The sequence below is a fragment of the Barbatula barbatula genome, assembly GCF_947034865.1.
Source record: "Barbatula barbatula genome assembly, chromosome: 14".
Taxonomy (NCBI): domain Eukaryota; kingdom Metazoa; phylum Chordata; class Actinopteri; order Cypriniformes; family Nemacheilidae; genus Barbatula; species Barbatula barbatula.
The window spans coordinates 5,257,640-5,285,565 of record NC_136777.1 but is presented as its reverse complement, the minus strand read 5'-3'; the positions used below and the strand labels follow the sequence as shown (position 1 = coordinate 5,285,565).

The window sequence follows — 27,926 nt, the reverse complement described above, 5'->3', positions numbered from 1 at the left end:
GTTATATATATCATGTTTCTCTTGAAATATTATTTCTTATCCTGGAAGCAGATCTGAAAATAGTCCTTTGAATCCATTTTTTCTTTTTGTTGTTTTTTTGTGTCTTTTTTTCCCAAAATACTTCATTAGAAAAAAGTCGTTCTCAGCATTTGTTGAGAAAAATATAGACTGTGAAAAGCTCAGACTCCAGGTTAAGACTGTCCCACCCCAAGGGAGCTCAGATCTAATGCTTTACACTTCTTTCAATTATCCTCAGGATGAAGAGACCTGAAGAATGAATCTCCTCTTCCTCCATACCACAATTCCTTTACTGATAAAACCATAGCAACCTTTTGTATCAGTCCGTAGCTTTTATTCTGTCGTGTGTGAGCTTAAGTTTGTTTGTGTCCATCTCTCTCTCCATTTCCCCACAAACCCTTCCTAGCCCCCCCCCAAGTGTTCTCTTCAGAAGCCCTCTATATGACAGTAAGCCTCCAGACTGGAAAAGAGGATGTAGAGAAACCACAGGCTGAAGAGAAAGAGGGCTGTGAGGATGCGGTGCCCACGCGGGCCCCCCAGCTCTCCGCCGATGTGAGGCCTGCGCCGGTACAGCAGGACACTCACCGCCAAGAAGGCAAAGATGGTGAAGAGAGTGACAGAAAACGCCAGGGAACCTGCCTGCACCTCAAACGCACGACCCTGCATGTGCCAGTAGATGGCAGCCACCGACCAGGCCACTCCGATTCCAAGGAAAACGTTCACGGCATTGCTACCGGTCACGTTACCGATGGATGCGTCTGCGTATGTGTCCTGCACAGCTGCAACTTTACTGGCAAAGGTATCTGAAATGAGAGAGAGAGAAAAGTTAAGCACTTGTAAGGTTGGTGAACTGAATGTGTATTGGAGATGACAACAAACCAGCTTTGTTTGTTATTTTTAAGTTGAATCGAAGCAAAAACAGGCAAAAGACAATAGGGTAGAAAACAAACATACAAAATTTTATTATAGTTAAAAATGTGATCTATATAAAACAATAAAAAGGCAAATAAAAGCATACACTCACCGGGGACAGATGTTCCCAAGGCTACAAACACCACAGCAGTGACCGAGTCCTTCAGGCCAATAGTGCAGCCAAAATGACTGGCCAGGTCCCCAATCACAGCTGTCAAGAGACCGATGATGATTATGGAAACAAAAAAACATGCCCAACCATTCCAGTAGTCCGTGGGCGGTACACAGGCGAACAGAACCTTCCAGAACACAGTCAGGAAGTGCATGACATAGTCAAAACAAGATGGCAGCCGTTCTTCTCCTCCCTCATCCTCGTCCTCATCTCCTGATATAAGTGAGAAAGAAAGAGTGAAGGAAAGAAAGAAGCAAAAAAAGAGGGAATAACAGAACAGAGAGAAGATTGGAAGATAAAATAAATAATAAAGAAGAAAATAATATTTTAGTATTGTTTATCAGCCACATTAAAGGCAGAATGTTTGTCATGTTGGTTGGACATCTCTTCACATCGTGATAGCAATCAAGAAGTATAGTGGTGAAATATTTTTTTGTATTTATATATTTATATGTCGTCTGTGAAAGGCGAAGGACCAGAAAAAAAAGCTTTTACACGATGGAGACAGCTCCCGGAGGAAAAGGGTATGAACGACGATACCATGGTTTATTTAGGACAGGTATGTACGTGCTTCGATGACAATGTATATGTATTGGTGTTTTGGAGGAGGCGTGGCTTTGGAAGGCAATTCGCATGGAGGGTGGGATCATGATTGAATCACGCATTCTGCCTTTAAACAACTGAACAAAGCCAGCTTTACATTTAACTTAATAAGCTGTTAATATTTCGACAGTACTCCAAATGTACACACCAGAAAGCAATTTGATGTAACACAATTTTGTTACATTAGTGTTTACAATAGAAAAAAACTTTTCACTTCCAAATAGACAATTCAGAGAACATACAGCTCAGTTTATAAATAAAATTTAGCTGAATGATTAACACAAAAAAAAAAAAACATTTTAGCTTTTAAACCCTAGAGAACATTGGTCAATGTGTACTGCCGTTGTTCCGCTACCAACATTCTTCAAAATATCTTCTTTTGTGTTCTGCAGAAGAAAGTCTTTTGATAGGATAAAAGTAAATGATGACAGAAAATTCCTTTTTTTGGTGAACTATCACTTTAAGGGGAATTTCTGTTTTGGTGATAAACCAAACACTTACTTTTCTACAGTTGTGATGTTGTGGAGATTTTGTGTAGTCTTGTGCTCAATGGTGATTTATTCTGTTTTGCTGTGTATGGTATGGCGTTATTGTTTTAGCTAGCATGTTGAGCAGTGGTGCACAGTGATCTGTTGAGTTTTCGGTGTTGTTTAGTGTTGGTAATCACCTGCACTGACAGTTATAGCCTCCATGAATTGTTCTCTCCAGGAATTTGTGCCCACGACCAAAGCCAAGTTAGTCTTCTTAATAAGCTTATCTACTGTACTCTGCAGCACACACACATGAAAAAAAACATTATTTTAACACTGAAAGTAAGCATAAGTCTTTTTATTAACACCTAAGACTGCAGTGACATTAGATGTCCGTCTTTTTAACCGGCACCTTAAACTCATACGACTCCTCAATGATGATCTCTATCTTTGGATGCTCGCCCAATACAGGCTTCCCCATCTCTGCTATTCTTCTTGCTTCCTCTTCCTCAGATGACAACTTCCTGTCAGCGATATCTAAGAGAGATCAAGAGAGACAGAGATTGAAGTAAGTGTGTTGTATTAGTGCAAAAATTTTAAACAAATACAAAGAAAAGAAAACATTGATCAAGTAAGAATGAGGAAAGAGCAAAGATGAATTTACACTAACACACCCATGCATTCTGTAATCATTTGTGCATTCGAGAACAATGCACAAGGAAACTTTTGTCCTTTTTAAAAGGGCTTGGTAGTTGATTTCTATACTTTAAGTAATTATTTAGAATATTTCTAAAGTGATCATATAATTTCATGTAAATTTGTACTCATGCATGAAGCACAAGCAGAACGAAATTAGATGTAAATCGTTTGTAAAATCATTCATGATCAATGCAATATTATAATATTTAAGGTAACACAGTGTTTCATGCAGTCTGACATCGTTACACTGTTAAACGTGCTGGCTTCTCATGCTTGACATGGTCAACTTGTCAAAAAACGAAGAAAAAAAACGTATGACGTATTATCTCTGTGCTCGATTCACTCCACCAGGGTTCGTAGAAGTATCGGAAAGTTTTTTCGAACGTGGATTCAAGTTTCGTAACAAGGGTTCTTAGTCCCTTATTGGCCAATTCTCCTGGAAAATCTACATCCATAATGTAAACAACATGAACTTATACTGAATCAATGCGATGATGTATTGTGTGCTCGTTCCAATCCCCCCCTGCACGCCTCCTGGTATCTCGTCTTTTTACGGAAATAATCGTACAGATGTATCTCTATTTTATAAATTTGATAAACGAAATACTCTTCGGAGATACGAAGTATGCAATACCGTATAGGTACTCAGGATAAATATTTGATTTGCAGAAACTGTGTGTGTAACCTAATCTTTAAGAATGTTTCTATGAATGTGTACTATGGTTTGTTTTGGTCGTTTTTCATGAACAAAGCCAAATATCACAATTTAGTGAGTGTTAAAAGAGGAAAGGAATACATGCAAACCCACGATAAAAACAAAATCCTGTCATGCTGTAGACTCATATTGTTCCAAGCCCATATGTTGTTATGCACATGGTCTCAAAAGGCTAAGGATATACCTCACAAGTCATACTAAATACTTATACTATATGGTTCTTTACGGTTTTTAACCACTATAGTCCTATAAATTCTTATTGTATTTCCTTCAAAAATCTTTGTTTTACACAGAAAAATAACAGAATATTGGTTAAGAACAACAAAAGATTAATAAATAATGTTAGAATTACATTTTTTCGGTCAATTGGTAGCATTGGAGTAAATTGTCAAGTGTAAATTGCACTGTAGAGCAACAGTTTAACAGATTAACTTCCACACACACACCACCAACAAACCAAAACCCTGCAATCCAAAGCAAACTGTGCACTTTATTCCACATACAAAACCAACACACTCACACTTAAACTTACCATCAGCTAATAACAGAGCTGGGTGTGGAGAAGAAAAAAATGAAATGACATGAAGAAAACATGATAAGACAGATAAATGTGGAGGGAGTTCACAAAGCAGTGAGATGTTGAATAGGATTTATTTACTCAGATAACACAAATAAAAATATTCCCAGCCCGTGGCATTTCGTCACCCTACCCAGAGTCTCCGAGCCGGACAGGTGCGACAGGTGTGACCGTGCAGATGTGATAAAATGTGATAGTGTGGGCTAATCCAGAGCGCTTGAGCATGTGGTTGCCCATTGCAACAAGAGTGTCGTGGTGGCATTTTAAAAGCGATAGAACAAAGATGTGGTGAGCCATAAAAACAGGGCTGATTATTTACACGGTGAGTGTGGATGTCGCACGGAGAGGTTTGATTGCTGTAGCAACAGTCAAGGACAGTTTTTATAAACAGCCCCTCAAGACACAAAAACACATTTAGCATGATTTTCCATTCACTTCTATTGTTTTATGCTGGACTTTATGCTCCTTAGCATTCAGAATTTGAATAAAATATTGTTAAATACATTTATTAGATGCACACACAAACTTACTGCATGTCAGGACTTGAGAAATACTATTCTATTATTGTCTTACCAAATCTGTGTGTGTGTGTGTGTGTGTGTGTGTGTGTGCGTGCTCGTGTGTGCTTACACAAAGACTTTAATAGTTCAGTAATCAGCGAGGCAATTTTCTTTCGCTAGGGATGAATGAGATGGTGAACAAAGAAGCTTTGATTAAGTGTGTGTGCGTGTTGCGAAGAAAATACAGAGCCATAATGAGAAGCTGGATTTGTAAATAAGAAGCCCATAATTTATGCTTGAATGTGTCTGTGAGTAGGGTGGAGGAGTCTAAGCAGATTATTAACCTGTAATTTGTGCCATATCGCCAGCTCCGGGCTTCATGATAACACACACACATGATGTGACAAATTGACAAAGAAACTAATTTAATCTGAACAACATCTATTTGCTACATATTGTGACGTTCTCTCTCACTATTCTTTCCTGGAAGCTTCAAATTAAACAGCTCAATGTAAATCTATGGCACATCAGCAACAGTGCTGATGGTGCCCTGGCAACGGTTTCCAGACTGCTCTCTCCTTATTGCGTTCTGCATGAGGTAATGGAATTGTGGGATGCGGGTGTCGATACTCAGACAAACACTTCCTTGTCGTTGGCTCATTCGCAGCTGTTTTCGTTCTGTAAACACATCTGTAAAGAGAGAGATCTCTCTCTGAAACATACATACATACGAGGGAGGTCATATTTTATCTAGCTTTGGCAATCTTGAAATTCACTTTCCAGTTCTGATCTCTCTTTGCACATGTCTCACCTTTATCCTCAGGTGCCTTTGCCATCTCCAGCCTGTCTCTGTCTCCTCACCCGTCTTATACTTTAACCGTCTCATCCCTTCTTCATAACGGTGTCTACCTCCATACATGGAGGATAAGAGAGTTCGGCAGCAAACTAAGCGCCTCCCTATTTAGACGCATAAAGTGTGGAATGTTGCTTTAGATCCTACGACTGCTCCGACATATTCTGCAGCGACAGCACAACATCAGCGGTTTGTAAGTTGTGTTCTGATGCATCTGAGGGGATGTATCTCCTATTACAGGCTTGGTTTCAAAAGCTCCTTCAACACATCTGACACCATGTTTTATCTGTCTGCACAGAGGCTGCTGCTCTACAGTGGTGTTTAACTTCTACTGTCTGCTTATTGACAAATTAACTGTTTAACGTTTCAAAGTCGCGGTTTGTTCTATGGCTAAACATGGCTGTCACCAATTTATACTGTAAATGCAAATAAGAGGACACAACATCCTTCACAGAGAAGCACTGCAACAACTACACAATGCACTGCAACATGCTAGGAGAAAAACGAAAAAGATTATCTACATTATTTTTGAATGCGTAAGTAAATGATGTGACGTACATCCTTTTTGTCTTGAAACTTCTGTTTTATTAGCCGGCAAGTGGAAAACAATAGAAGTGGTGTCGCGGGAGCACGCTCAAAACACCATTAATGGTAAGAGCGTTGGGCTTGTGATCAGAAGGTTGCCGGTTCTAATCTCAGTGCCAGCAGGTCATGACTGAAGGGCCCTTGAGCAAGGCACCTTAGCCCTGATTGCTCTGCAGTAATGTGCCACTGTATAAAACTACTTGTAAGTCGCTTTGGATAAAAGCGTCTGCCAAATGAATAAATATAAATATAAATTTACACAGTGGGAGGATGAAGTGGCCTGATATATAATATATATTAAATTATTTCACTTGTTCTTTCGGAGTTGACGGGTCTTAGATGCGCAACAATAAAAGCACAGAGGCATAAGTTACCAGCACAGTGGGAAAGTCTGTCGAAATTTGTACATGACATAGACCACGAATTCGTATTTTTAAAAGGCAGATGTGAATCCCAGTCAAAGTGGAGCAAACATTCCTACACAGTGGGAGGATGAAGTGGCCTGATATATCATTTGAAGATTAGTAGTAACATGGCCTGGTAAACTAGGCTATCAGTACTGTTTAGAGTGTTGACAAAATGTTAAATGTCATTTGGATGAAAGCGTCTAACAAATTAATGAGAATGTAATGTCCTGTAACTGTTATCTTAGTCACGCAACTGCGATCCAATGCTTTAGTCTGTTAAGTTTTGATCTGCTAAATACATATAAAAATGCCAACAGCTACATTTGAACTTGTCCAGGAAATAGGACATCCAGTAGGCTAAAATAATGAATAACGGATGAAGATCATAGGGTGCGCAACATCCAGATTCAGACATGTAACTGGGTTCTAGCCAGTCAAAACAGCACACTTGTCTCATTTACAATACGACTGCCATTAGCTATAGTGGCACACCGGAAGTCTAAACACAAACAGCTCAAAGATGGCGGCACCCACATTTACGCCAAAAATAAGGTGGATACGGGATAGCTGCCAGGCAATAGTAATGTCGATTATTAATAGATGTTTATTTCATTCAATACTGAAAAATACTGAGAAAATAATTTATAAAAATAGTTATTCAAATAAATAGTTAATAAAAAATAGCAAATAAAAAATCCCATATTTTAGTGCTTTATATTTATGAATATAAGTTTTATGTCCATTCATTTCACATTGCACGTATTCAGGTGGACAGTCCTCAAATATTTTTTTTAAGTTAGTCTACCTTATTAGTGTTTTTATTTTGGAAAAAATATACTTCGCCACAGTATGAAGTATGTGTCATCATTTTTACTCCAATTACATTTCATTAATACATTCTAATATGTTTTAAGTACATTCCAAATCTAGTATTTTCTTACTTTTACTCAAAAAAAGGTTTTGGGAAAATACTTGAGGAAAAGTGAGAAAGTATGTTTCTGAGCAATTTGCTGTGGAATTTGTGCTGTTAGGGTCCAGGGTCTGTCTTTCTGGCCGGGTTTGGGTCTAACTTTAAAATAATAGTGGGGTCTCTTTGGGTTCGGGTCCACATTTTTGGACCTGTGTAGACCTCTAGTGAAAATTCTAGGGTCCCCCACTGCGCAGGTATCTCACAAAATCCAACAGTTATACTATAAATCACCTGTTTTGTAAAAAAATTCATATAACATTTATAAATATTTAACTTTTAAGAAAGGGTTTACAACAACATTATAATACATTTTGTGTTAGTTGTAAATCTACTACATCAAAGTGATATGATATAAAACTTGATATAAAATGTCCCTCTATTAGTTGGAAGGCGGTGGGGGCCCACATCAATATTTTTTCAGGGGGCCCCAAATTCTCTCGATACGGCCCTGGACACAGAACTAAGATGTTGTCATGCTTTTGCTTCTTTGACGAAGAAGATTTTTGAAACGCACTCTGTAGAGCAGTTTGTCTGTTTATGGCTACTGTAGAAACAACATGGCGAATTCCATATAATGGGACCGCAGTCTATGTGGATGGAAATAGCTCATTCTGATGTACAGTAATAAAAACATAACGCTTCATTATGTAAGGTCTTTATACACCCCTGAAGACACATGTATGTATATTTCTTTCTTTCAATAGATTTTCCCAAAATTACACATTGGACCTGTAAAATGTATTTATAAAATGTAGTGGATTAAAAAGTATGTTAACACTTGAAAATGTACTTGACAGTAAAAATACTTTAATATTTGAATATTGAATTCAATTGTAAGTCGAGTCTCCTTACGCGTTTTGCCTGCAAAATGCAATTTACAGTATATGACTCCAGGAGTTCCTGCCTATGTACAATCAGGCATTCCTAATAAGTTACGCTTGACGCTACATTCAACTCAATGTAGACAGTCGGTAGCTTACCTGAGTTTTAAACAAAGCAAGCATTGATTTTTGAGCTCAGGTAGGTTTGTAAATAGATGAGCTGTTCTATGTTGTCCATGCAAGATGGGAAGGCAAACCGAGAGGACCAGCTGTTCTTCATTTCTCATTCTTTCTGAAGGGTACAATACTAGGACAAGGACACATGCATACATGCAAACACACACACACACACATACACTTACACAAATTGTACTGTAGCGCAGTGCTGTGGTGTGGGTGTTGGTAGCATTGACCGAGTCTGCCTGATTTATGAAGGGATATTGAAAGACACACGTGACTATCTGAGGCTGCTACTGTGTGTGTGGTTGTACACTTTAAGAATCACTGGCGTTTAGGTCAATGTTTATAGAAACTCACTGAAAGAAGCCTGAGAAAAAGCTATGTAGTTTGTTTAGTTTCCCAAACAATTGTTTCAACACATTTGAGGAAGCTGTGTAACAGCTGCAAGACAAAAAGTGAAATGTTGCCATTTTTAAAGCGTTACAAAAACATCAAACCATTTCTTGTGTGAATTGTTGATGAAACAGTTTTAGACCTGTGACCTGCGAGTCTTGGATTCATGTGGTTGGAGTCCCTTTAAGGTGAATCAGTTCATTCATCAGACATTTTGGCCACACCCCCGAGCAGCTGTTATTATAGTAATAGAAATGCAAGCACAGTTCTTATTTACTTGCTTGTAAAAAGACTGAAATCTGAAACTTTTGCGATCCTCATGTTTTATATATCAAACAATCAATAAATATAACAATAATAAATTTGATTTGATGCCTTAAATCTGGTTTAGCTAGATTTTTGTTTACTGTACGGTCAATCCTGTATCACAACAACACTCACTGCCACCCGTGAAAAACTCCACGAAAACAATGTAAAACAGAGAATAAAATGCATAAATAAAACAAAGGATGATGGTCATATGACCACAACTCTGACCATGAACCACTAAATGACTGTAAATGAGATGAAACGATGAGGAGAAAAAGACAACATTGTGCGAGTTTGTGTGTTTGTACCTTTCTGCAGGCTCATATCCACCATGCGTGGTTCTGCCAGCTCCAGGTAGAAGCTTTTGTTTTTTTCATATTCCTCATCATCAATAACTTTGACCTGTATAGTTTTACTGAAAAAAAGAGGAACAATGTCAGAGGTGAGGGGTCAACAGGCTGTCATGAGGTCAGAGGTCAAACAGGTCATGCAAACACAGTATATCATTTTTTACAGATTCATTACAATAGATGTTGCATCAGTCATATATGCTGACAGAGGAGTATCTGCAAGAATATGGTATAAGAGTTTAAAGAACTCTGTTATTTACAGAAAAAGATATGAGAACCCATGGAAGGGGGAGTGGACCTAGACCATTTAACCACTTAATACCTGTTTATTGAGTAATGTATTGTTGTAACAATATTTACCATAATATATATATATATATATAAACCCAAACCATGTTCATCACAAATTTCAATAATCATGTCTCATATGCAGGTTCTCACTACATGTGATTTAAACACGCTCACTTATAAACATATAATAGTACACACAGTTGATATTTTATTATTTCATAACGATAAAGATGCAGTTTAAAACCAGATGGTGTGATTATGGGATCTACCAGCAGGGGTAAATTAGGCCATACAAACCAGACAAACCTTGACCCCTTAAATGGGGTTCAGGTAAATCAGACCCCCGGACCCTGTGGACTGTGTGAATTTGCTCATTGCACTACATGACGATTCACTTCTTAACACCTTTGATCAGCAACATCCGGGTCTCTATCGAGCACTCTGTCACTTTGTCAATGTTCTCGGCATGTGTGTGTGTATTTATAACTCGGCATGTGATGGATGTTGACCTGGTTTTTTGGTGACTGTAAGTAACACCTGTTTCATATGTGTTTAAATGAGAGTATTTGAGCGCGTGTGTGTGTTACTTGTTGCAGCCCCTCCCATCATTCGGATCAGTTGCTCACAGTACAGCTGTCCTCAGACTCACACATCCCCTCTGGTCGCTCTAATATGTCTTTCAATAAGACATATTCATGGTGTCATTCTGTTCTTCTCTGCCCTGATTCTCTTCTATTAGTGGACACATTATACCAAAATGTCCTCTCTCTCTCTCTCCTTACTCACTCATCGGAAAAACAGACATGGTTTGATTCACTGTATCTTTAACAACTGATAGAATGTAGGAAAGCAAACAGTTGTGCAGCACTTCTGCCTACCTTTGTAATTTTCCTACTATGGTTTGGTTGTTAGCATTCTTCCAAATATCTTTCTTTGTGTTCATCAGAACAAATAAATGTATACAGATTTGTAATAACTCAAGCATGAGAATTCTTTTGGGTGAACTGTCCCTTTAAGTCGTTCTTATAGTTAAAATAGGGAAACATCCGGTTCAGTCCCATTTGCCCGTTTCAAAGTATGCACTGGGGCATGCATAATGAATACACTTACATGATTTGACTGTTTGCCAGATTTATTTACAATGTTAATGTTGATTTTGTTGCCATGTTTGGTAACTTCTTGTCTTGATGCCAGGATAAATGTATTCCTCATATTCCTTGTGTTTCATGTACCCAAGTCAAAAGTGTGTTCTGTCTCATGTTTTTATGTGACAAGTGTTAATGTGATGTTGTCTACCACATCAGTGATGTGTAAAACGATAAGTATTTCACATAGAATATGAGATGAGGCGTACAATATTAACATGAATCATAAAATAACATTTTAGAATACTATTTTTAACGTACAGCTTTAGAGATTCCCGGGGGGTAATTTGCTCTAAATAGATAATGCTTACAGTACCAGTGAATAAAGAGGAAACAAAGCAAACGTGACATATCTTTGCCTGAGCTACATTGTTCATTGAGGTCCCAAAAAAAATCAAGTCACGTGTGTGTGTGCCCTTAGAACAACAAAACTTTTTTTTCCGTATAGAGTAAAAAATCACTGCTGTTGTGGTGGCATCCCTCTCTTTAGCTTCTGGCTTTTCTCTGACCTGCTCAAAGCTCCAGTGAGCCGGGACTGCCCGCAAATGGACCTAAACGTTGCACTTGCACTGAGCATCTCAAATCCGAATCATGCTATACACATGTACATGTTTCGGTTTAGTTGACCCAAAATGAAGATGTAGTCATTATTTACTCACACTAGGGTTTGCCTCTAAATTGGATACCCAACATTTTTGTGTGAATTATCCCAAATGAGCTTGATTTCGGTCTTTTATTCCAAAACTTGCAGCTGAATTCATAATTTAACTTTCAACCTCCATGTTTTTAGCTGAATGATAACCAAGATCTGCAGTCTATGAGCTTCATCAGTCTTCACTCCCCCTCCATTGTTCATAACGTAATCAAAACCCGTAAAAATTGCACCGCCAACATGTTCACAGATTTCAACAGGTTCCTCCCACTTACAAACACACCTGCTGAGAAACCTGTTGAAGTGGAAATCTGAATTCTATTTAAAGGTGCATGAAAACAGCAACAGCACACAGCGAGCTGAAATGCCAAAACCACAACAAACATCAATTCAACCTCAACAGTGTCTGTCATCATTGAAGAGGTTTGAGGTTTTGTGATTTCCATCGACTCTAGTGCTGCTGCCCACTTAAACAAAGGTCACAACATTTTCTTTAAGACAGATCTAAAGACATCTCAATGGGTCTGAACATCTGTTTAATGCCGCCTGATACTTCCACAGAAGACACTTTACATCAGATGTGATAGAAAGGATTTAAGAGTGTTGTTGGTATTATGCAATTTTCATACTAAATATTTTGCATCACATAATACTCACAGACAACAAGACTGACATGCATTCGCAGTGTATAAAGCTGCTCACACAGATGTGATGCATTATTGGCTTGTAAAAGATTCCATGTTAATCCATTTAACAAGATGAGCACTCAAAGTCTGTCCACACACAGTTAATATTATTTATTTTATTTTATTAATTAAGTAAATTAAACATCAAATATTTTCTGATTAGATATGATTGTGTAATATCATGCAGAAAGTTCACATTATATTTAAACAGACGGACTGTTTGCCACCAGAATCACATTGTTAGGTTATCCTAATGCTATATTCGTATAAATCGAAAATATTTTGAGACGCAGTGAACTACTTTTACTTTTAGTAAACATAAACATGATCACATCTGTAACGATTAAAAATAGAGTAAGAGCAAGAGATACAAAGAGGAAAAAAATTAGATCAGGTAGAAAAAAAGAAATTAAAAGACACAACTCCACTATGGGTTTTGTGCCAAATGGAATAAGCCAACTAGTGTCCTGCTTTCTGCATACTACAGAGTATATACTACGTTCGCTATAGCTTCAGGGTAATTGGTCCCACTGAACATAAAAGGTCAAGCTGAGCACTTGGCAATGTGGGATACTATATTCAATGCAGTGTGCTGGTTATATCTGCACATATCGTAAAATGTACTTGCTAGGGTATTCCATCCATACAGAAAAGTCATAAACAGGGCACAGTATACCGCACGCTATTTTAAAAATAGTACGTAGTATGCCATTCCAAACATAGCTATCGATTCACAGTCATCTGGCCACAGTATGTGCATGTGTGTGTATGCTTTCAGATGCACAAATAAGGTGATACTGACCAAAGTGTGTTTGTGAGGTGTTATTAGTCGTGCTATTGCAGCGTCTATATTCAGTAATTCTGAGCTGCAGGCGCATCTGCCTACAACACACACACACACACACACACACAAATGAAGAGTAAGGAGGAAATGAAGGAGAGAGATAGAGACAAAGAGAGAGAGGGTTTGTATTCTCCCCAGTGTCACCCTGATTATATAAGAGACACGTGCTAAAAATAAACCCTGCAGTAAAAAGTGTGCATTTGCGTGAGTATACGCCTGTGTTTGTGCGAGCGCATGCATGTCTGCACTGATGGGCAAATACACACAAAACCAGAGATACACGTTCACAGACTAATTTGACTCAACAGAAACACACATGCACACACACACACACACACATGCCTGCAAGCTCGTGTTCTCTGTGGTTGCCAAGAAGACAAAGCTTCCTTTAGCTGAAAAGGAGCAAAGCTTTGGCTGCATACACATACTTTCCAGCCCGATATTTTATCCTGTATTTCCTCACTTTCTCTTTCTCTCTTCCTGTACGCTCTTCTTGAGTGGCCGGTAAGAATGCGCGAGACTGTCTACACTAGATAATTTAGTCTTGTTAACGTTGTTTCCTGGAGCTAACCTCAGGCAACAGTCCATTGGAGGGTATTAACAACAAACCGTAACCTCGTACCCCAGGGTAGTTAGCGCTAGTGGCGCTTAAAACCTGCTTAGCTAGCTGCTAGTGTGATGCTGAACCCCTTGTCTGCGAGACTTTGATGGGGACATGTCTTTACTGAACTATAAGAGGCCACACCATTACCCTCTGATTAACCTGCAACCCACAGCCCCCCGTCACCATGGGAACTGCTCATGGGATGGAGAGGGTGATACTTGACACATGTCTGGCTACGTGTTTAGAGCAGGGTGATATTCTAAATATTCACAATACAGTCATATATACTGTATATTTTCAGCCAGATTTTCATTTAATCAACATTTCTAGATGTATTGTGGCCATTCCAGTCTATTGTCTGTTGAATTTCAACAAAAGCAAACCCATTCAGGAGGATGAAAGACTGACACCTTGACAAGACACGTGAAAATGGTTATCGCATAAAAGATTATCAACTTTCCCAAATAAATGCAAATAGAAACAATATTTTTATTAGAAATTTAGGAGAAATATTGTAAGTAGTTCACAGAATTAAACAAATATGTCCATATTACCTAAACACATACACACTTAAAAAAACTGAAAATCATTTTGAAAGGTTTTCTTAATTTGGTATATTATATTATGTACATATACTGTATAATAAACATATGTCTAAATGTAATACACATTTCAAGTATACTGGCAATTAATGCAATGGCTTTTGGTTAAAAAATGCTCTATAACAGATTTTAGCAAGGCAAAAAATATTGAAATACATTTCAGAATGCAACATTTCTGGATGCCACAAAGTTGTTCCATTGCACAAATGGTGCGATTAGACAAATCGTCAAACCAGCAGAGTGACCGTTACAAGCATGTACTTTATCAGCATTGTCTCAGTGGAAAACCACTGTCGACAGAGTCACCGATGGGAACCTGTTTCACGATCAGATGGCGCTGTAATTATTTCATCGATCGGTCTCCCTCTGTAATGTTACTGCCAGTGTTCAGACCAACTGTCTCAAGATCAGAAAAGGAATACCACGGGGCTCCACAGCACTTTCTCTGCGTATGTTAATTACAATGGCTCGGTGGTAAGACACTCAATGAATGGGGGCTATGCTCTTGTCTTGACTGTGACCCAGGATAAATCTCACAATGACTGTTAACAGTATTTAAGGTGGATCATGGTTAATGATATCTACAAAGACATGAAAAACGTTAAAAATAGCACATTTCTTACCATATTGGATTCTATCCACTAGAGCCGTGAGTTTGCAGAGAAACAGTAGGCAATTTGCGCAGTCATTTTTAAAAGAGGTTGTGTGAGAACACACACTTAACTAACTTCCTCAGGGTAAACTAGTCCTGTCCAAAGACAGTTAAAGAGTGAGCTGGGATCAAACTGAATTTAAACTCCTACAGAGTGAATTGCCGCCCCAAGGATACACACACTTTCACACAGCGTGCCACCATACAGCTCTTATTGGGGACCATCACACACTCCAGCCATTAAACCAGAGGCTTCCTCCTGAGAACAGAAGAACCTTCTTCAACTCACGTCTTCACCTCACTGGTTTTTGCCTCATCAAAATGACAAGAAAAAGATTTTTTTTGTAGTTTTGTAGTTATCTGTGTCTTTTGTTACCTATGAAGTTATCTCAAGACTAAAGACACTAACTACATTTAGTGGCGTTTGTGGGAAATCCAGGAAACAACTTCAAGACTGTATGTAGATTAAGTAAATTGATCTTATAATTAAGAACTAACTAATTAACTAATTAAGAAAATGTTTTCAGAAGATTTTGATTGAATCCTTTATTTTTCCCCTTTCATCATATCATTTTATCCTTAATCATGTATTCATGTATTCATCTTATTTAGAGCTCAATTCATTATTTAATCAGTTCTCCTCATCTGCTCCTCCTCCTCTCTCTCTCTATCTCTCTTTCTCTGTCTCGTTCTCTCTCTCTATGTTTTTTTTCACTGTAGTTGCTAAGATGTTCAAGCCGATGTCTACAGTGGATGCAGTACAACAAGAGTACTCTCACACAAACAAACAAACACAGTATTTCTTATTCTGAACAGAAGCACAATATCTCCAAACACAATGTTTTGCCTGCTAAAATGTCTCGAGCAAGTTGTTGTCTATGCTGAAATCGAAACACATCAAAGCGTATTCTGTTCAAGCACCTACTAATTAATTACTAATGTTTACTTATCTAAATGATTCATTGTGCTATGGAGCACCGCATTAACTGCAGACTTTCAAAAAAGATTGGAAAGTTCAGAGAAGCGAGCAAGGGGAAAACAAAGAATTAGAGGACTATCAGAGGAGGATTAGAATCTCTTTCTGCTGACCTACAAAACATTTTCATTGTTTACGTTTTCTCCCTAAAGTCTGCTTAAATTTAAAGTAATTGTTGTGACAAAGACAGTCATAATTTATTATGACTATTTTCACTGACCTTTTTAATTAAAAGGATGGTTTTTACTGCATATGTAAGCATCCTCTTTGCATGTAAAACAAGAAACAGAGCTGGCAGTAGACAGATGGTTTTAGAAACACGTTAATGCTTTAGGTTCTGATGTATGGAAATGCAAAGATTCCACAAGATACACAGTAAGTGAACTAGAGTGACTAAGTTACAGCTACTTCCAAACTACACCAACTCAAAATTATAAATTCCAGTTTTAACACTACAAAAGAAGAGTCAAATAAACAAAGACTTAATTATATACTGTATGTAAAATACATACCGAAAAACAAAAAACGGGAAGTTCTTTTGGATCAGTGGCGTCTTGCAAGCTGGTCTATAAAAAAAGTACAATAACTCAAATAAAGTATTTTTACTCAAAAACAACAAAATTAACAAAGAACATAAGCTGTATAATAAATTTATGCCTACAGCATCTTAAAAACTGGGACAGAAAGATAGTCCCGTAGCTCTAAAATGAACGCAAGAGAAAATGTGTGTGTAAGAGAAAAAGAGTAAGAGAGAGAGCATTGGTTCCTGGTGCATTCTGGTGCATCGTGCTGCAGCATCATGGGAATATAGCAAGCACCAGCCTAGAAGGAGATCCCCGACCGACACACACACATTCACACATAAAGAGTTTGCATTTCAGTTTTGCACATGCACTTTTAAACTTACACACATTCAAAAAATAAGTGAAAGAGAGGATATATATTGAATAAACATATATATATATATATATATATATATATATATATATATATATATATATACACAAGTTAGTATATACGTTAGGGTTCTCTGACTTTTTGTCCGATTAATTTCCATGGCGTTTCCTGATATTTATGATATTTTAAAAAGCATTACACTTCAGATATAAAAAAATTCCATATAAAGGAAATTTACTAAATCACAAATATTTCAAATAGATACTTTCTAACAAATGAAATATCACAATGTATTTCAACACATTTCCCAAATATTTTACATAATTGACTGTGTTAAATACTTTTTAATAATATTATTTTACATGACCAGCTCTCGGATCATTTTTTTTATTCCCAGTGAAGGGACCATTTTAAATATATATATTTTTTTATCTTCAGATGCAGAAAATGTTTGTTGGCTATTTCTAAGAAAAATGGAAATCCTTTACATTCTCTCTTTCTACAATCTTCTAAATTCTCACCCTGGACTAGTCCCCTCGTGTTCCCCAATTCCCATTTCCAGCTGTGTATATCACTATCAAAATGTCTTAAATGTAATTTTCCATGCATGTTTTATTCTAATTCCATCTGCAAGAGAATATTCTTCAAAAATATCCTGCTAGTAAATAAAAAAACTGAAACATCTATTACTTGTAATACTAGTAGCAGTTGTTTGATACAGTTGAACACCATCCTGACATCTCGAGCAACATACGGACTGCAGAGGATGGGGTGCAAAGAATTCTTACTGAACCAACTGGACCAACACTCCACATGTTTCTGTTACTATATTACTGGATCTCATCTCAATCCTCATATGAATGAACTGGATTAATTAAACGTTCAACATTCCAGAAAGAAACCTCAGACACGCCCCCTTTGTGTGTGTGTGTGTGTGTGTTAAAGAGAGCAATGTATTTATGTCACGTTGATTAAATTGCATGTTACTGTTTTTACAACTAAAATGAAAACTGAGTGAAACACTATTTCAATTTTAACAAACCAACAATGCTAATGCCCGTTTCACTGACAATTACCATCCACATGCTGTTTTGGATCTTGCTTGTGTGTATACAAGTATTTTAGTTATGAAACCATATTATTCCTCTGATCGTAAACAAGCAGAGATCGGCCATCCTGACTGCTGTCTGTCACTTCAGATTATTAACAGCCAGACAAAAACAAGCAGCAAGAAACAAAGCTTCACAGCTTTCGGCTGTACACTGTACATGTGCCCTTTCACAACTGTCACTGCAGCGAAGCATCACGTGACCGGACACCACAGCAACTGACACCAACTCAAAATTCATGAATCTGGACCTAAAACCTCAATTTAAGACAACCCTCAAGGAATAGTTTACCCAAACATAAATTTCTGTCATTATCTACCCACACTCATGTGAACCTTTATATGAAGAACAGCAACGAAAAATGTGTAAATTTTAATATCTGTCTGTATTTCAAGCCTGTTATACAATAACTTGCTTTTGTTTTGGGGGCTGTTTTTGGAGCTTGACAGCCAAGATGACTATATTCAATTTCCAAAATGTAAATGAAGGTTACAAGAACAGAGAATTTAAATGTTTTGGGCAAACTATTATTTCCTTTCACGCTAAAAAAACACATATTTGAAGGAAAGCATATTTACCAGGTCTCGTCGTTTTTAAACTCAAGTTCTCCGTATGCGTCCTCAAAGTCCTCTCCTCCACCCTTTGCAAGTCCCTCGACAGTACGAAATGGAATGATGACTGTTCCTCTGGCACCTGATGTCCGCAACACTTTCACCTCCATGATGCCCACGCTCTCACTCACATGCATCGACTCACTTTCAAAGGTGAAGATGCCCGCATGGTCATCATCAAGGATGGTAACCGCGGCGACAGCAGGGAATCCAATCAAGGCCATTGGGTACGGCAGGCTGCTGGGTGACAGCACCTCGTCCTCGGTCTCCAGTACACGAACGTTACTGAGCCTCACAAAGAAATGCTCATCCTCCTCAAAGATGTCGTCATCGATAATGCCAACAGCGATCTCTTTGACGATCTCGCCAGGTTTGAACACCACGGAGCCTTCTGTAAACTCATAGTCCGCGCCAGCGTTTGCTGAGCCGTCCTCTGTTTTATAATCCACATAGATTGTCTTGCTGATGTCGCCACCCTTACGCTCTACTGTGAGCAGAACAGCACCGCAGTTCTCTAGACACTGGTAAACAGCGGGTTCGAACACAATGCGGGACACAAACTCTTCGGGTTCCTCAACATGAATTTCTTGGACGCTTGTGCTACGTTTGGCCTGCTCTGCCACATGCTTCTTAAGAATGTTCCCGGCCCCTGTCATCATCCTCGTGGCCTGGATACGGTAAAATGCCCTGCTTTTCTGTTGGTGTGACAGTGCGTAATAGTTGGCCATCTCCACCAGCTGGTCCAGTTCCTTCTCTGGGTGTTTCTGCTTCAGGTCCTTCAGGATACGGATCATATCTCTGCGAGACTCGTCCACCTCCTTCCCCTCGATCAGACCGATCAAGTTACTGGCAGCTCCTCCGTCTACAAAATGTGAATTCATCATCTTTCCGTCCATTTCGATGCCTTTGGAACGGTCACCCTCCGTCTCGATGATAACACCACGGTGCTTGTCTGTGCGATATTTCTTGTGCATGAACTTGTAGAAGAGCAGGCGACGGTCAGCCACCCAAGCTAAAGTGACACAGATGGGGAAGAAGGCCAGGGTGAGCAGACCTTCCCACACCTGCACTACGTTGGGAGAGAACACAGCCAGGATCATGTAGAGCCAGATGTAGGCGAACACGCTCCACGCTGCCGTCACAAAAAAAACACGCAGGTGCTTCACCTTCCGAACCTCACCTTCGGGGATCACCAACACGCACAGGCCAATGATCACGAACATGTTGAACGCAGCACTGCCTACGATGGTGGCTGGGCCGAGCTCACCAGCATGGAACTCGTGTCCGCATATCTCAATGACGGAGAGCATGATCTCGGGGGTGGAGGAGCCCAATGCCATGAGCGTCAGGTTGGACACAGTCTCGTTCCACACTCGGATTGTCGTGGTCATCGTCTCGCCGTTGGGACGTTTGATGATGATTTCTTTTTCCTGAGAGGTAATGACCTCAATGGCAGCCATGAAGCGATCTGCAATAATCGAAACCCCGAGGAACATGTAGATCATCGCCACAAAGTACACAATTACCCTGGCGATCTTGTCACCCATGGAGGGGTCCTCGGGGTACCAGATGGGTAAGATGATGCCAGGTTGGCACCGTTCTGTCTTATCAGTACATGTGATGTTGTTATGGGGGGCTGGGCTTGGCGTGGCTCCGGCCTCTGCGCAGAGGAAAACTGTTGCCACAGAGACCACGCCCAACCAGAAGTAGGCATGTGTCTTTGTCCTTAAGCAATCCATGCACCCTTCACCTCAAGGGTCTGTGCTGTCTAGCTATCCCTCTGGAATCCAGCACGGGGCTATCTTTGGTACCACGTGCCACCTGTAAGAGAGGAGAAACGAGAACGATTTAGTGAAAAAGCAAGCAAACTAAATATGTATAAAATATACAGTTTTATACATTCTTATGAGCAGTGCAAAGCAAGCTCATCTGAGAATTCTGCAAATAAAGCCATTACCCTTTGTTATATTTGTGAGCGGTGTGTGTATGTGGTATCTTATGGTAAAACAGTGAAGGTCCACACAGCAAAAAGCCAAAAGGCCTCACTCAGCAGGTGTGAATGTTGCCGGAATAAGCAATGTCCGAAATGACGCATTGAACAGAGAAATAATCAATAACAGAACAAGTGCAGCGTGTGTGTGGGTCTATTGTGTAATGAAACATGTGATTGTCTCTGCGGGGTTATCCCAGAGAGATGGACATAATTAACTAATAAGGACAAACATTATGTCATTACATTTTAAATACACTGCATTAGTTGGGGCCAGTGTGCGTGGAGGTGTGTGTGGGTGCAGATCTGGTAAATCCACATGGAGTTGGAGGTGGTGTACTTGTGTTATGTTTGCTCTTTTCTAAAGAACTATAAATTCTCCGTAAACAGACAATACCTGTTAAAAGTGTAAACGCATTTCATTGAATTTATACTTTTTAACAGATAACTTACGAAATTTCAGTCTAACCAAAATTTATTTAGACACCAGATATAATTTTGTATTTCTTTTACTAGTGGCAGCAGGACACTGTAGTTCGTTTATGTAAGTGAGGATAGCAAAATAAAGTAAACTGTGACATATTTTCCTAACAATTCTTCATATAGTCGACTTCCAGTAGAATTGATAAAACTTTGGGACCAAATTATTCAGACACGATGTACTGACTATGTTTTGCATAAGCGTTTATTCTTGAATTGCTAATGCTAACTTTTTACACCACAGACTGAACAAAATTTTGCATTGCTTGTTAATTGGTTGCCCTAAATTTCTATTATCTTATTGTATACTTCAATTTAACAGCTGACCACTATTCAGCCTAATCTATGCATTATATAACTTTCTATTAAAGTTATCGGACATTATCAAGATGAATTTGTTCTGACACTGTTATTCTCTGAGTTCTTGTCATATTTTATTAAGATTCACTATAGTGAATAAACTGTGACAATGTGAGAAATGTCAAACTGAATACATTTAGGTTTGAATGGAATTATGTGGGTCAATATACATTTTGCATACATATAACATTCCACATGAATACTGTACGTAAATATTAAAAAATAATAAACCCAATACACAAGTGCATATAGTTCATGTATAAGATACATACTGAGATGTTTTTAAACAGCCAATGTTTTCCTGATCTTTAGCAAACGTCTTACAGACGTACCTGTGCTAGCTGTGACCATATATTGCTCAGTTCAACACAATTTGACAAAAGAGTGCAGAGGGGTAGTGAATGCAATTCCATTCAGTGTTTTCAAATATCGTCCATTCTTTCTTTAAGAACCCAAACACAATCACAATCACACCACTAAGGTTTATGGATCAATTTGACTTTGTTTCGTGATCAAACACCCAATAAACCCAAAATAAACATTCTCACACTCACACACACCGTCACACATGCATACTCCCGCACGCTCACACACACTCTCCGCTCGCACTTGGCTGAAAGTAAACAGCAGCATAGAAACAGAAGTGCTAATGAGGAAAAACTGTTTTGTAAAGCAAAAGAGCTTTGCCTAAAGCCTTGAGCAGCCGTACTACTCTATTTCTACTACCACAAATACAAAAGAAAGACACAGAATAACAGAAGGGAAGAGAAAGTGGTTTAGAGTCACAGCCTTTGCTCTACCGAAGATGCTTTGCATTCTGACTCTGAATGAAGATTTGAACAATCGAGAACCACCTCCCATCATCACAACACAACCTGTTGTAATAGATAACGGTTTAACATCAAAAGCAATGCTACAATACTGTACACCTAAAAATAATACAGACATGAATGGGATTGGCATTAGCGACAAATACCATACAACTCCATGAGATTTAAAAGGTTTTACACACACAACATCTAAAAATGAGAAATGTAACTCTTCTCAGAGTTTGTGTGTGATCTGAGGTGGCACTGCGTAGCATCTGAATAGCTGCTGAGTGTCTGAAGCTAAAGATCAGTCTTATCCGTGGAGTCAGCACTTGTTACCATAGCAACACACTGGAATGTGTGGGACAGGAATATTTTTATGACTCTAAACTCATGCTCATAAAATCCTACAAAGATTGAAAGAGGGTGTGCGTGTCATCAGGGGCCTATTGTGGGTTTGTACCTGCTCATTTGAGAAATCTTAGAGAATCTGATCACTGGATCACAGCTTTTCTCACTCTGACGTTGCGAAAAACAATAAAAGATGTAAATTGGACAAAGAACTACGACACAAAGATGTTTAACAATATTAAGATTAATCACAACAGGCAATTAACTGCATGGAAATCATGGAATTGATCTCATATTACTCCATTTGTACAGCATGCACGTGACAACAATAAAATGACCAATCAGATCAATCCAAGTCAACCGCCATATTCCAGATGCTGTTGCTGAAAACGTTTTCCTGTTTGACCTTGTTCTATCTGATACGTTGCTCAAACGTTATCCCAAAACCTTTGAACTCAATGTTTTATTTAAAAAAAAAGAATTGTTAAAGCTTTTGTTCAGGTGTCTCTATCTAATAATGCAGTGATAATAAGGTGCTAAGTCTAAAATCAAGGTGTTCTGGTGTGTGAAAGAAAGAAAGATCCCCTACATACCCACACAGGAGACCCCAGGAGATCTTCTGCTCTGCGGACAGACTCAGTGTGTGTGTGTGTGTGTGTGTGTGTGTGTGTGTGTGTGTGTGTGTGTGTGTGTGTGTGTGTGTGTGTGCGTGTGCGTGTGCGTGTGCGTGTGCGTGTGCGTGTGTGTAAAAATGTAATCCCAATATGACCCTCCAAAAGCACTATCTAATAAAACCACAATTTGATTCTACAGTACTCTAAAGTAGCAGGACTTCTGTGTGTATGTGTCTCCTGGAGGAAAGTAAACACACTTCAGAACATGAAAAAGATCTTATACATTATTCCAAATACACCCATGAGACAGCAGAGTGCTGACAGAGAGGACACAACACACACACAAAGTTTCTTTCACTGTCTCAGCACGGAGCCAATGCCTGCATAAAAAAGCTAAAATAGTGCATAATGCACTAAAAATACAGTAGAACAGACACACACACTCTTATACGGCTTGTTTTGCTCAGAAAGTCCACATGGAGGAAGGTTGGGAAAAGAGTGGCAGGACGATTCTTTAAATTACATATTTCTCCTTTAACCCTTCACTTTGATGTGTGTGCAATTATTCTTTACACATTTTTGGTGTCTGTTTGAGTTAAAAATGAAGCTATTGGCTGATACCGTTTTCCTGGTTTGAAAATGTACTATTTATAGTACATGTTTTCAGGTAAATTTATCATTTTGTTTCATTCTGTGAACTACTAACACAATTGATTTTTTTAATGAAAAGTAAAACAAATATTTTTATCACAGTTTTATTTTTTCGTTGTCATGCTGTCAGTCTTTCACAATGATGTTGGATGACTTTGTCACTCCTGAGGTTTGATTTAGTTGAAATTCAACGAACACTAGACAGGAATAGCTACAATACATCTAGAAATGCTGCCTAAATTTCTTTCCGCAGCTGTATGTCCAGACTTATATTTTCAATAGACCACCGGAAAGCAACTGTGCTTGTCAAGCCAGGTCATGGGGTCTTTTATGTTGTGTGGTGTTTTGTGGGTGTCTTATTAAAATCTCTAAGATGTTATTCCGTGTTGGCCTATGTAGTGTTTGGCAAGAGACAAGTGTCCTTACTGAGCTCAGATCACAGAGTCAGCCAGACTAGTATCATAAATAATCTTGAGGCAGGGAAACCAAAGCTAGGTGAGTGTGCAGTATTTCTTATGTTCATTTTAGTCAAGCATGTGGTTGTGGGTGGAGGTTACTAAACGCAACCCATCAACTGGTTAAACTCCTGAGCCATTAGTAAAACAGAATGTATGAATCAAGAGTGGTTTATATTGTAAAATACATTTACAATCATTCATTTAGCAGATGCTTTTGTCCAAAGCCACTTGCAATTGAAAGAGCGATGGTGGGTTTGGATGTAAGTCACACCAGGATCAGGTTAGACCTCAAAAAGATTCATAATTGGCAGTGTTTCAAGGTGATGAGCCAATCTTGGGTAACAACCTTTCTACCACCTCAGCTGTTCCCATGGCAATGGAATGCCTGTGGGTTGCAGGCTCATGCTATCATGTGGATCTCAACACGCATTTAAGTCCCTCAGTGGCACCTGTAACGATTGGCACAAAAGCAAATGGTTGCCTTGATGTATTTAATTAAGAGGGACTTCTTGTGTGTCTTAAAAGAAAAGGTTTTCAATTCCATACCTACCCTTACATGTGACTTTCTACCAAATTGTGCCCTGATCCACATAATGAAAGTGAATTGTGGTTTGTCTCAAATGTATAAAGGTGTACGAATTAGGTTAACCGAATTTAGCCCTTTATCCTGGATGTGCATTCTGTAGAATAAAGCAGCTGCTGTAAATAACTCCATTTGGGTTCCAATGCAACCGAAAGAGAGCAGTTATCCAGGTTTAAAAAGACATTTGGTACATCAATTACAACAGAGCTTCCATTTCATTTCTGGCTGCACTGTTCCTTTAACAGTACCACTTCAAACACCCCCTAGTATACGGATCACACACTTGTTGTAAATTGTGAGAAAAGTATATTTGGAAATTTTCCCCCTCACTCCTCCGCATTCTCCCCTCTCCACCTCGTATATCACACTTCAGCAAGCATACCGGAACCCTCAGCAAATCTGTTTGTATGCAACTGTTGACAACTGCTGCTGCCAGGCATCTTAGTTTCTCGCGTCAGACTATTGAAAGGAATACAAACATTCACACACAAGGCCAATGAAGAACACAGGCTTATTAACATACTAATGAGACCTATAAGCTAACAAATGTATGTGTGTTCATTGGAGAAAGAAATTGCAGGAAGCCAGTCATGTCTGTGTATATCCATATTTATATGGTTTTGTCGCGCACCCACACACACAGTCGCCACTGTAAAACAAAATCAAGCTTAATATCAAACAAAAGCACAAGGATTTCAGAGCCAGATCATTTGCTGCCAGCTGCGTATCTATTCCCCGAGATCTAAATCTCTGTGGCCTGCTAAAGTAGAGGTGCTCACTGGGTAACAGGAGAAAGGGGCAAACTAGAGACACCTACAAACACGAGCCGGGTCCCTACCTCCCCCACCCTATTTTAAGAAATGCCCAGTTGGGGCGACACCTGATAGGGTTATAAACAGAGGGTAAGAGATTGGGGCAGGTGTCAGCTGTCCTTGAATTAATCACATATCTCAGCAATATCACATATCTTTACCTGTCGGAAAGGGACCCACAAAGGCACATGAAGAGCATGCAGCACGTGACACAAGCAATCTATCCTTGATCAATACCCATCTGTCCATCTCACCAGCCCTTCTGCCTCTGTACCAGTTGTTCTGTTACCAATAAAGTGAAATGTCCTCATCAGAAAGGTGCCAGAGTCCAGGGGATAAAGGGACATTCAGACACATACCCACGTAAGAACATTTGCTGTTCAAATGGAGGATCTGTCAAAAAAACGTGCCCCAATAAGAGCCTCTAATCATAAATGATCTGATCTCACCCCCGCCCAGACCAACACTTCTCATGATAAATGATCCAGATCCATCTGTCTCAGACTAAATCAGAGTCTCAGGCTAAATCAGATATTCAAATATTTTGATATTAAAACAACGCGTTTGTCGTTACATCTGTAATCATATTAATGGAACTGGTAGTGATTGTTGAACGTTTGTGTGGTATTATGGTAAAAATGATCAGAGACCTGCGATACAAATTTGGAGACACGTCACGTCGATCACATCCACTGAGAGCGCGTCCACCGTTCAGCGACGCAAAATCCGCTACGTCCCAACTACCCCTAAATAAAGCCTCAAACTGCACTAATTAACGCTAACTAGCCAATGGAGACGCGCAAACGGATCGCACGCGGGGTACGTACCTGGGATCTGAGCAAATGGGCAATTATTTCCTCCTAAATTGTTTCACGCAACGCGAAACATTCCAGTCAGATCGGATGTTTTGAGGATTTCGTTCCCGAGCGTCTCGCCGTCTCTCCGTTAAGCGTACAGCTGGCTGCTCCTTGGTGGCAGAAATACCCCTGGGCCGCTTTCGCCCTCCTCAAACGCGCGCACACACACGCACGCACCGTTCGACTCGGAGCCTGCCCAGTTCCGGCAGATCGATGGAACCGGTGAAGTGATGCCTCTTTCCCTCGCCTCGCCGCCGTGTCCTCACGCTGGTCTGATGGATGCGCCGATCACCGGGGCTGTCAGCGCGCGGTCAGATCGAAGCCCTGTTGAAAAATGGTACCGTGGAATCCATGTGATCGGTTCTTTCGTGAGCCCCAAGCAACAGCGGCGAACGAACACTCGCGCCCCCTCCTCTCTCTCTCTCTCTCTCTCTCTCTCTCTCTCTCTCTCTCTCTCTATCTCTCTCTCTCTATCTCTCTCTCTCTATCTCTCCCCGTCACACGTTATAGCGCAGGAAATAAGTTGGTTCTTTATCAACCGAACGGACCCGTTTCATTTCATGACCAAGCGTGTAAGGGCACCGCTGCACGCGAAACCTTCCATCAGCATCTGTGCATCTCATCTGCCCGCATCTCGCACCTTTTTGCTTATTTGTGGAAATGTAGTTTCGGCAAGCTCGTTTTCGCGCATCAGGAGGGTGGCGATTTTGTGATGGAAAATCCAGGGAATTAAAGTCGTCTCACCTCTTCCCTCTATCTCCGCCTCCCTTCTCCACTCTCCAGATTTCGCCTTGGAAACACACCCTCCACCGGGCGCACGCGGACACACGCGTCTACGTCACCGCATCAGCTGGGACCGAAAAGATGCACCATAATTCATGTGCATGTAACATCACATCTGGAGTACGGATGATGCGCGTGCTCTGCAAAATGGCACATGTGACCACGAATGGTGTGATTATTTGTAGTTAGTAGCCAAAAGTATCCCTTTTTAGCGCAGAGCATTTTACATTTATTCATTTGGCAGACGCTTTTATCCAAAGCGACCTACAAGTAGGAGAGCATATAAACAGTTTGTAAACAGGCTAAACAGTACCGTTAGTTTACAAAGCCACGCTACTGGGAGGAGCTGCAAAGGAGAGAATGAACAATATGTTTTTTAGACACAAGACAGACAGTTATTGGTTTGTCAAATAAGTGCGGAACAGGTAGGCTGTTTTGAGCTGCAGTTCGGGTGGAGGCTGGCAGTTCATTCCACCACAGGGGAACTGAACGAGTAAGGGTTTTTGCAAGCATTTTGGTGCCTGTGCTGTGATGGAACAAATATGTCATTTTCAAACAGAAGATGATGGGAGGGG

The 27,926-nt window shown here is 39.6% G+C and overlaps 1 protein-coding gene across 1 annotated transcript; it reads right to left on the bottom strand.

Moving 5' to 3' along the window:
* Positions 1-111: 111 nt before the first annotated feature.
* On the bottom strand, positions 112-27,341 carry slc8a3 (solute carrier family 8 member 3). Its single transcript, XM_079472251.1, has 7 exons — positions 26,539-27,341; positions 18,571-20,424; positions 9,493-9,599; positions 2,588-2,712; positions 2,373-2,472; positions 1,043-1,315; positions 112-821 (listed from the first exon to the last, which is right to left on the bottom strand). The coding sequence occupies exons 2-7, from the start codon at positions 20,340-20,342 to the stop codon at positions 445-447; spliced, it is 2,754 nt and encodes a 917-aa protein (XP_079328377.1). The 5' UTR covers positions 20,343-20,424; positions 26,539-27,341; the 3' UTR covers positions 112-444.
* Positions 27,342-27,926: the final 585 nt, after the last annotated feature.

Excerpts from the sequence above, each read along its gene's own strand:
- slc8a3 (XM_079472251.1), bottom strand. The coding sequence starts at position 20,342 with ATGGATTGCTTAAGGACAAAGACACATGCCTACTTCTGGTTGGGCGTG. Across the intron at positions 9,600-18,570 it reads TTTAAAAACGACGAGACCTG|TAAAACTATACAGGTCAAAG; the intron begins GTAAATATGCTT and ends TCTTTTTTTCAG. Across the intron at positions 2,713-9,492 it reads GGATATGAGCCTGCAGAAAG|ATATCGCTGACAGGAAGTTG; the intron begins GTACAAACACAC and ends GATCTCTCTTAG.